The sequence below is a fragment of the Struthio camelus genome, chromosome 7 (assembly GCF_040807025.1).
Source record: "Struthio camelus isolate bStrCam1 chromosome 7, bStrCam1.hap1, whole genome shotgun sequence".
Taxonomy (NCBI): Eukaryota; Metazoa; Chordata; class Aves; order Struthioniformes; family Struthionidae; genus Struthio; species Struthio camelus.
Genome location: NC_090948.1, coordinates 39,057,314 through 39,068,274, shown reverse-complemented (window position 1 = coordinate 39,068,274; position 10,961 = coordinate 39,057,314). Strand labels below are relative to the sequence as shown.

Sequence of the window (10,961 nt, the reverse complement as noted above, 5' to 3'; positions counted from 1 at the left end):
GTCGGGGAGCGGGGAGGGCGGCGCATGCGCAGCGCGGCGCTGGGGGAGGGGATGATGGGCGGGGCACCGCCCCGCCGGCCGTTAGATTTTAATTAGTCGTCGGTTTGCGTTCGGGGTGGGGGAGGTGTTTCGCTGCGTGTGTCTTTCCGAGGGGGAAACGCAGCGGTAAGCGGTTTCAGTAGACGGTACGTCCTTCCTCAGCAATCGTGCGGCTCGTGGCCTAAAGATACTGTTTTATCCTGATTTGAGTTGAACTGCCAGAAAGCTGTTCGGGCCCGCTTAGTTCTGCTTAAGTCAAGCTCGTTTTATGTCCGTCTTAGGTGAAATGGGAGCACGTTTGAGTTAAACCAAAACGCATGTTTTGATGCTGGAGAATAAACAAACAAAAAAATCTGTCAAGAACTTTGCGTCAAAACTGTCGAACTTTGAAAGCATCCATCAGTAAAAATCACTGTTTTTCTTGTTTTTTCTAGGCGAACAGGTCGTCGCCTGTGCGCAGTGACCTGAGCAGGCAGGACTGATGTCCCAGTACGCAGACCAAGACACGGAGAAAACTTTTATCCCCAGACACCGCCTTTTAGGTAAGGGGGGGCAAGGGGAGGGAGCCGAAAGGGTGATATTTGGCGTTGTCGGTCTGCAGCTCGGCCGTCAGGAGGCGATGTTGGGTGGTGCTCACCACCCCCTTGCCTGCTCCGCAGCCATCGCTTTCAGTGCTGCAGCTGGCACCCTAGGTCTGAGCTAGAAAAGCACCTACAAGAAAGCTCATCTGCCAGCACACGATTACATCTATTGACTTTGTTAAGCGTTTTGGTTTTGGTTTTGTTTTTTGGGGGGGGGGTTTCCACATTTTAGAGAGCGGATGTCACTGGAGACAACCAGAAACCCTCAGTGGTGCCCGCCCTGTGGGCTTTCACAGAGCGGTGTTTTTGTTGGCGCTGCCAAATGCAGCGCTCGTCCCTCCAAATACAACATTTATCCCTTTCTGCTAGGGAAACTGCTTTGAAAATCAGCTGGAAGAGCTTCCTGCTGGAAATCAGCAGGCTTTGGGGATGCTCTTGTGTCAGACCGCAACCCTTTCCGCAAGCGCTGTCGTTTAAACGCTGCATGTCTCAAGGGGCTCACCACACACAGCTTTGAGAGCTCGGTCTAATGCTTAAGAAAAAAAATGGTTTAATTTAGATTTTGATAGGATTACAGCTGGGTAGATACAGACATCACGGGAAAATCCATTCAGCTATTTGGAAGGTAAGTGCACTTGCTCGTTGGCCACTGTTAAGATTAAAAGTCCCAGGGAGAGAATGGAGAAGGGGGTTATAGATCTCACCTTACACAATTTCATAACTTCCGTTAAGGTAACACAGCCAAAATATTGTACAGGCTACACCGAGGCAGACTGGCCACGACAACAACTCTTACATTTGTAACAAGAAATATCGTCTATAATGCCAATACAGTTCACAACATTTTGTGCTTTTTAAGGATATAATCAAAGGAAAGTCGGATGAAAGGCAGCTGTTTGGGTGGATTTTACATAATTAGCTGAGTTGTGCTGATGTGCAGCTGATTCCCGTTAAATAAATATTTTTAATTTATTATCACTAGGTGTGTGTGGTTTTGTTTTTGTTTTTGCCAGCCATAATATTTATACAAACAAGATTATGATAAATCCTTTAAAATTATATTTTCCCCTGAAAAAAATAATCAGGTGGCTATCCTACACCTCAATAGCAAAGAGTGAGTTCTGATTGAATGCAGATTTCTAGTGAGAAAAAGCAATAGAAAGTGTAAGGCAGTTTTTATTGATTTGGAACTCGTATAAAACTCTTTTGTCCTGAGAGTAATCACATTCGGTCGTACACCAGAGAAGACATGCGGAAGACAAGAATAGTCACAATCTTTACGATGAGGGCCAAGTGTTTTCTCCTCTACAGAATTAAATCCTCCTCTGTGAGCGTCTGCTTCAGCTTGCTTTTTTGCTGGCCCACCAAGAAGTCAGGGAACTTCAGGCTGGGGTAATCGACACCAAAGTCAGCCCCCGAACCGGACTCCTGCTCCGCTTCAGCCACGTCCTCGAACCCGGAGCCTGACTCCTTTTCCGAAAGCGGGAACATACGGGCCAGCTCCTGGTAGTCCTTCATCCTGAAACATGGAGCAGCAACGTTTATGCTGAAGTTTAGCACAGGGCAGCACCGTTCTCACCCCCGGCTGATGGCCGGTCCTGCCGCAAAACCCCCAGGAACAGCGAGTTTACAAAGGAAAAAAAAGCTGAAGCAACAGAACTGTGAGCCCTGGGGGCTGTTGGGGGAGAACTGCCACGGGAAGGGAGCCTCAGGACTAACCAGCTTGTCTAAGGGTCATGGCATTAAGAGCAAGCAAAAAAATATTTAACACCTCATGAGGATTTGCTGCTACTTGCTGCTGGTTAACTGCCCTCACTGGACACCCGTGAGGGAAACCTTGAGATCGTGCGTTGCCACAAAAGTTGAAATAGCAGCATCCAAGCCACAAGCTTAACGGCGTGTGGACTTCTCTCCACCGCAGAGAAGAGGAAACGTTTCCCCTTTCCACCTGCACACGGAGAAGAGCCCAACTCCTCCTGCTGAAGAAGGGCTTGAGCTACAACGCGTGACCGTGACCCCCCAGTAACACCACTGTCACACTCCTATATGTACGTTATTTTTTAAAATGAATTACCCTGAAGCCTCTCAAAAGGTATTTTAGCTCCATCCCACTAGTGACAACAGTTTCCCTGGCTGAATCAAGCCTAAAGATATCACTGCTCTCATCCCAGCTTTCAGAGGTGGGCACGTGAGGGCGTCTCCACTCAACGGGACGAACGCCCTCCTCATCCAGTATTCTCAAAAAGGAGTCAAAAAGTGTAGGATTAGACCAAGCATATATTGACACTTCTCCAAAATACCCTACCAGTCTGATAATTTGTGCCATAAAGATTTTCTCGGCCAGAAGTGATACCACTGTATCGATGGTCTTTGGTAGATCTTTCTTCCATTAGCTTTGAACTCATGAAAATTCATGACACTGATAAATGCCTAGCTAAATTGCCCAGGGCATGGTGACTTTCACCTGCTCACCAAGCAGTGGGATTTTTTCCTCAAACTTCACCTCTCCTCTCACATACTTCTTGCCCGACCACTTGAGATAGGAATACCGACAATTTTTTGGTGTCAGCATGACTTGCGAAGGTACAACGCAGGAACTTACAGAGAGGGATCAGCCATGGGAGGCAGGATGCGGTTGGCTCCACCTTCAGGGATATAAAACCAAGGCCCTTTCTCCTCAATGCAGTTGGCCGACCAGGTGTCCGGCCTGCACCTCACCCGCTTGTAGCTTGCCTTCTGCAGCGGCGCACCTGCACAAAGAGGTGAGACGTTATTCACGCGGACCCAAGCCACCACCGCGACCTGCTAACTTGGGGAGCACCCGTTAAGCTTCACAGGAGCAAAGTAATTTGCGTGACTGTAATTGCTCAGCTGCGGAAAAACGAATGAACACCTGGCCCCCTCCGGTCCCACACGCTCAACGGGATGAGCTTCGGCCAAAGAACCCAAAACTCAAGGCGCCCAACAGGTGGATTTGGGGATCAAGTAGGCATGTCAAGCAGGGTATTTCTGAAGCAAGTCTGGGGAAAATAAGTGATTCAGACATTAGCCAGATGCTTCTTCAGAATTAAGTAAGCTGACGGTTTCATTTCTGGGTGTCCCCCCCCACCCCCGACCCGGATGCATGATTGGGACTATTGCTGAGAAGGGAGTTTTCAGAAAGTATTGAAAGGAGAAAATAATGATCACAAAATAAGGATAAAAACAATAGTGTTTCGTCCTTCCGTTTGGTCTCGCTTAATTAATGTGTTCTGAAGCCTCCTGGCACGTTCCCCGCCTTTTGGCACTTTATTTAATTTTTCTCAGTTCCTTGGGAATATCTTTCTGTAATTACAGTTCTCTCCCGCCGTATATATTACTACAACGTACAAGATGACTTTCAGCCACCTCCCACACTCTTCTGTAAGAGACAGACTATCTCACAGGCATCATTTCATGCGCCTTTTATAACGTATTCCCTTTTTCATATTTATTTTCCTCTGTTAGCATATTAGTAAGAGGATTTTTTTCCATAAAAGTTGCAAAAAAAAACAGTGCAGCTGAATAATTTGCAAATAAATGACATGCAAAAAGTGGGCCATCATCTCTCAAAGATGAGCGTTAGAGCAGAAACAGTGGTAGATACCTATCACCATCATAGCCTTGTTTGGGGAAAAAAATTATACTATACGTGCTTGAAAAGTAGCTATCGCTTGCAAGAAACAAATCCACAGAGTACATGTCATCGTGAATCAACATTTCCTTTTGGTTAGTTTAGCGCTGTGTGTTGCAATTTTTTGCTGTACAGAATCAAACATTTAATTTCCTCATTAATTTCCTCCCCCCAAAAATAAAAATAGTTATAACATGGGAACTGTTACACACTCTGCCCATAACTAGATAACTGAATAAATGAGTTAATAAATGAGCTGCTGTGAAATAGCTAGTTAAAAAATAGATATTGAACTAATTTCAGTACTTATTTTATGAAGCCTTTTACCCATAGAGGCTGGGTGAGGGACATAGAAATGGTCCACTCGCAAAAGACGTCTTTTCTTATAATCCCCCTCACAGAATGTTAGCAGAACAGTTTTTGTTTTATAACCAGATTTTGTTATTGCTACAAGAAGGTCAATCTCCAGTATTTTTCCTGAAATTCTGGGCTTGCTCCCTTGGCCTACACCGCATAGCTCAGAAAGAGGATTACAGAGAGAACCACCACTCCCAGTTTTACCTTGCGCCGTGTATCCCACAAAGAGGATTATACAGAGAGCCACGAAAATCCTCCCGTGGCACCCGATCAGGAGCTGCATCTTGGCCTGCATTGCCAGCCTTCGCCGCGGCTTCACACGCAAGATATACAGTGGGGCCAGGAGCGCGGCGCATAGAAAAGGTTTCCAAAACCTCAGACCCAGCCCATAACCTGCGTCACAGCTTCCTGCTTGACTCAAGCCCTCGCCCATCTACAGAAAAATCCCCAGCGCCTTCATCTCAAATGTTGCCCAAGGAAGAAGGTGACGCTCGGCCAGAGCGGGCAGGCTGAGCAGGGGGACGCCCAGGGTCCAAGCCTGCCCGCTCCCCCCGCAGCTCGCATGAGCCAGCCCCGAAGCAGGGGCTCCTCCGTGGTCGCTCTTGCCCCTGGAGACAAAAAGCTTCAGTTCAGGTCCCACCATCCAGCCAGCTGCGCCAGCCCCGGGGAGCATCTGGGGGCACCCTGGCAGCATCAGTATCACTCACACCGATAAAGGGAAAGTGAGAAAAACAGCTGAGAGAGAGGAACTCTTCCCCTGCCCAGCCAGGCAGCCAGCCCTGCCATGTGTGTTTTTGGCCTTCCCTTTTGGCCGGCCATTCTCCTGGGCGCTCGGATCCCTCTCGGAGCTGCACGTCAGCCCCCAGCATTTGCCTGACGGGGTGGCACTGAGGGTCAACGCGTTAACAGGGGCCGCAGCTAGAACAGGAGGTCTAAAACATCCATGGGTGCAGGCAATGCCCACCTCTCTTCTGCTCGACGCTCAACACGAAGCCCTAGAAGATGCGGGCAGCTGCAGTGGCCTGAGAGCTGACACAGCTCAGTGCAGTGGCATCGCGTATTTTCACCCAATGGTTTTGCCTGCCGTTGAGTTTGTTTTCCTGAATGAACTGTAGTTTGCCCAAACACTGCCAGATCTAGAAACAATTTTTCAACATACAAAACTGGCACTGCAGTTAAGCCCCTCAAAGCTGCTATGTAGATATATTTAAGTTAGTTTATACCTTTTGTTCACCTCTTAGTTTAGCTTAAACCAGCCAGGCTTGAGTTTATTTAAGATTAAATTACATACAACAAAGTTATCCTTTTGTTTTGTTTGTTTGTTCAGTCATACCATTAGTTACTGAATTAATCAGGACAACAACGTGTGGGCCTAACGCGCTGCCAGCACCCCAGAGGATGCCGCGGCTGATACTGTGGGTTCACTCATCTATTTTTATGCTCTGGAAAGTCCGCCAAGACTCCAGACTGTGATTCGGGGCTGAGCGGTGTCTTTCCAGAGTCACCTACACACCGCGACCACCCTGCCAGCAACAGAGAAAAACCTCTGCAGGAGCTGCTGCTCACGGGACTGTGATTTGCTGTTGGGTCTGGGAGTTGCTCTTCAGCATTCAATGCAATTTGTTATGAACCTCCAAATATGTTTTGCCAGAGCAGGAAAAATAATGGACTCCAACCAACCATGCTACAGTATGCAGTCATTTTCCCACAAACCAGTGACTCCATATTTTGGGGAAGAGCCCCCTTTTATCACTGTCTACAGGGCTACAAGCACACCTTCCCCCCTCTCTTTTAAAGGCGGTTTGCCCCTTGCTTTTCCGTAAAATTATGCTGTTGGGGGAGATGTCCTTCCCTGCTCCGGTGCCCCCTTTCTTCCTGCCCATTGCCCGGAGGAGGGATGTCTGGTGCTCCTGGGAACCAGTTGCCTTCGCTCCCCATTTGGGGCCCGTGTTTAAGAGCAAAGAAACAATTCACACCTCAGCAGCTGACCACATTCAGCAGTTACTCAGTTGCTCTTACCAGCCCATTTTCTACTTCCTATTTTTAGTGTGAACTCTTCTTCTTTTTTTTTTTTTTTAAGTCGTGCTCAACATCAATAGGAAACCAAGCAAACGTGTGCTGAGAGTTGATAGGCCTCAGCTCGCTTCATCTCACAGAAATTGCTCCTGCAGCAACACCACTGATTTTCCACCGGTCACGGGCAAGCCGTGTGGGATGGAGCGGCACACAGAGCTCTTCCACGTTTCCACCGTTAGCAAATAACCACACACACACACACACACACACAGAGCCCTCAGCCTGCTTCTGCAGTTCACAGTCATTCATTGCTTTTTCCACCTTGACGCTGAAAACCCTGGGGCACCGACAGCAGTGCCCCTGCGCGGTGCAGCGAGAGCAATTCCCACCACACACACCATTCCCAAAATGCAAGTAATTACCACCGAACGCTGACATCTCCTCCCTCAGCCCTTGCTGGCAGTAGGAGGTGGGGCTCAGCGAGGGGCAGGGAGAAGGGGTAGAGCTTTCTCGAGGCAGGCTGCAGGCACAGCAGCACGTATCTGCAGGGGGATCTCAGCGGTGCTGCCTTATCTGCTGCGTACTATCAGGCAGGGGGGACTTGGAGTGCCGGCAGTTTTGCCTGCCAGCCCAAAAAATAACACTTCTGTTATTTTCTTCTGTGTCGGCAGAGCACCCCAGGAAATGAGATTGTCTATTTTACAGTTAGCAGCCCATCAGACAACCAAAGCACATTTTCCACTCTTCCACCCCGGGACAGCCTTGTTTATACCTGCATAAAGTAGGCCAGAAAGCAGCTTTGAGCGCTGATTTTCAGTTCAGGTTGCCACTCTCTTGGGGCTTTCCACAGCCATTTTAACGCAGGAGCATCTTTGACACCAAAATAACAGAGGTTTGGCCCCAAAGCATCTGCCAGGGAAGCTCAGCAGGGCTGGTGCTGTTGCAGGGCCCTGCCAGAGGGATCAGCCACAGGAGCTCAGCTGCCCGCTGTGCTAGTTGGGCTACTGGGCAATTATAGACCTCTCGGCAAGTCACCCAATACGTAAAATGCAACTAATTGCAGAAATATTTTTTAAAAGTGATCTTGAGAAAGAAGGCATGAATTGCAGAAAGTTGACGAACTTTCCATTTTTCAGTAGAGAACAGCTTGTATGCTAATACTGTACAAGAACTGCAACCTTGAAATGTGCCATTGTATGCATGTCAGAGCTTAAGAGAGAGAATGTTTTTAAGTCAAATATTTTAAATCCACTGTAGAAGGAGTCACTGAGCCTGGATCAGCTACCTGGAGGTCTGCCACCTCTCAGAAACTGAGAGGAAGATTCAGAGGATAATCTTCCTCTTATATATTTCCTGTGTAGATATTGGAAGATTAAATCCCACAACATCATAGACCCACAAAAGGAAAAAAATCGATCCCGAGCAGATATTTGAGAAGCCAGCTCTTCCCAGGCACTCTTACTTCACATCAGAGAGAAGGTGTCCAATACGGTACCAGCCCTATAAAGATGTGTCCCCATCTCTGCACACGTCCTGGATGCTCTTTTGCATGAATATCACACTTCCCACCAACTGCTCTCACCCCGAAGCGTTTCCTCTGAGCCCTGTACTGAAGCGCTGCCATTATTTTCAAATCACACGTAAAGCAGATTAAGAGCTTTGCATTTTTCTACAGCATTAATTTGGGGGAAAGGAGGGAGAGAAAAAGAGTTGCTTTAACACCGTGTGCTTGACCCCTCACGCAGCCACTCGGGACTCTCCGTTATACATCTGAAAAATCCAGAAATAGCCGCTAAGTAGGAAAAAACAAAAAAAATCCTTTCAAAATGCAAAATGATAAACAGCTCCTCAGCCACAACTCTCAGGGCTGTTGGTGTCCCAGTTCGCTTTGGGAGCAAGGAGCGATTTGGTGCCATTACTGACTCGGGACCACACCACGAGAGCTCCCGGCACAGGGACATCTATTCTACCATCGACTGTGGGGCGATTTAAGGCAAAAAATTTCCAGTGGGCACATTTCAGCCAGTCCCGAGGGAGATGACGAGGGTCTGATACTGGACAGCTCTTAGATGGATACGAACCTCTGTCCCGCTCCAGCCCAAAAAGGCAGCAGGTTTTTCCCCGGCTGCCAGGCAGCTCCCGGGCTTTATCCAGCTGCTCTCCACTGTTTTAGCCGCCTCGACGGCATTTTGCTCGCTGCCACGCACGTGGCCGCAGGGCGCGTGCGGCTCCTGGGCCGGGTACTCTTATGGGGGTGGGGGAGGGAGGACATTTATCGGCCCGGACGGGAGGGCCGGGCAGGCACGATAAAGGAGCTTCTCATTCACAACCGCTGGGAAATCAGATAAACCCAAACTGCTGCTGGGTCGTTCTGCGGTGCCCTGCCGGCGGGGGGTCACCCCTCGCCTTGAAGCCAGGGACTCCTCCCAGCCAAAAATCATCTTTTCAGACAGAGCAAAGGGTGGCAACAAATGGGGGGGGGAAGTGCAATACAGTAAGCAAAGGGAAAATGAGAAAGTGTCTGAATAACAGCTGGGCTGAACAGCCTCTGGCCTCTGCCTTCACACTGGGTGCCAGTCCACGGTGCCGGCGCCGGCTGCCCACCGCCTCTCGTGCGGGGGCCACTCCATCTGCGGAAAGCACCACGCCTGCTCCACGACGATAAGGGCCAGATCTTGCAAGAAATCTTTAACGCTTGTTGCGTCCCGGAGAAATCTAACACTTGCCAGCAGCCAGCTCACGCAGAGGAGTCACTCCCTGTCTTTCCCCTCCACGATCCTGGGCAGCAAGCCCACGGTGGGACATCTTCGTGGGAGAGCCCCAGTCGCACGCAGGTGACAACTTACAGGAAGCTGCCAACGACAATGCCGTCTCTACCAAAAATGCTAGCGAGGAGTCAAGGCCATCCTTCAGCAAGAAACAAGCTGCTTTCCCCCGGGCCGGAAGCTTTCTGCTCCCGCGCTCGGCGTGCTGGAGCCTGGTGCAGCGGGAAGCTTTGGCCCTTGCAGCCTGTATGTATTAAAGCAGCGCTCCGCTAGGACGTGACGAGCAGCAGAGGTCCGGTCGCTGATGCAGCAGCCGTCCAGGCTTCCCTAAAAACCTCATCCCAGAGCAGCTATTTCTCCGCACAGCAGTTTCTCCTGATTATTTCTCCGGGGCTGGTTTACTGAGAGCACAGAGGGGAACGAGGGTGGAGATAACACCCCGTTCACACCCGCTCCTCACTGCATTGTCTTAACAGAGCTGCAGGGCCTTGCGGCCCTGTGCACCGGCAAACGCATCCTCCATCCACCCTCATGAAATAACATTAAAAAAAAAAAAAAAGCTCCAACTTTGACAGTGGCTGCCCAGCCAGCCCCTGCACTCGCCCAGCCGAGGGGCAAAGAAAACCAGTTCGCCTTCCCTCTGCTGAGCTGACAGAGCAGATATCCTGACCCAAGATGGCACTCGAGGGACCCTCGAGGGAAAAGCGGGCGCTCTGGCTGGCGCCTGCCTTTCCCTGCCTGCTCCTCAGCTCTCAGAGGCAGGCCTGCCTGGGAAAGTCGCTCCACCGCTTTAACATGCTTTTTTCCAAGCTGGGCTTCTTCGCCCATAAATCCGTACTGGGAAAACGAACCTCGCCCCCCCCTCCCTCTGCTGTGGTATCCATCCCTCTTCAGCACAAGCATCATCAGGGCCGGAGGCCGCGTAAAGAATTCACAGTGCCTGCAGAGGGAAAGGGCACCTGGAAACCGGGGGACATGGACTAGAAACGGAGAGGCTGCTGTGAAGACCGCTCCGTGGGCCAGATCCGTTTCCTCCCATCCCCTGCATAAATCAGAGTGCTGTCTGCGCACCTCGATTAACCGAGCCTTTACCTACAACATTAGTTTTGCGATCTTATTACATCAGGAGTTCAGGGGTGGCCCACAGTGCCTCCGAACCAGCCCGGCTGCCTGTTAGCGCGGGGAAATCCCTCGTCAAGACGAGGGCATGCCTTTAGGAAAACACAGCCTGCGTTAATTTCAAACAGGGCGTTTCACCTTCTCCTGCTTCAAGGAGCCAGGCTCCGTAACTGCTCTCCTTTTCCATCCTGCCCCAAAGGACGAGCGGCCCCGAGGACACAGCCTCGCGAGGTTTCGTTTCCCCGGCTCAGCGCCGCACGCCTCTCCCACGCACAGGGATCCGTCTTTGCTCAGGAGATCAAGCAGATTTTTTTTTCTCCCCCGCCATGGATTAACTAACTTGCGCGTCCTGTCACGGACAGATTGCTTCACGCCACAAACGAGATGATAAGGCGTTGCAAGAAAACGCAACACGGGCTGAGAAAATAAAAA

General features: G+C 50.0%; 1 protein-coding gene and 1 long non-coding RNA gene across 2 annotated transcripts; one reads left to right on the top strand and one right to left on the bottom strand.

Moving 5' to 3' along the window:
- The first annotated feature begins 66 nt into the window (after positions 1 to 66).
- On the top strand, positions 67 to 1,939 carry LOC138067844 (uncharacterized). Its single transcript, XR_011142275.1, has 2 exons — positions 67 to 185; positions 474 to 1,939. It is a non-coding gene; the product is annotated as an uncharacterized lncRNA (long non-coding RNA).
- Positions 1,779 to 4,990, bottom strand: SRGN (serglycin). The gene is made up of 3 exons (XM_009675784.2): positions 4,834 to 4,990; positions 3,223 to 3,370; positions 1,779 to 2,139 (listed from the first exon to the last, which is right to left on the bottom strand). The coding sequence occupies exons 1-3, from the start codon at positions 4,922 to 4,924 to the stop codon at positions 1,926 to 1,928; spliced, it is 453 nt and encodes a 150-aa protein (XP_009674079.2). The 5' UTR covers positions 4,925 to 4,990; the 3' UTR covers positions 1,779 to 1,925.
- Between the last annotated feature and the right edge of the window lie 5,971 nt (positions 4,991 to 10,961).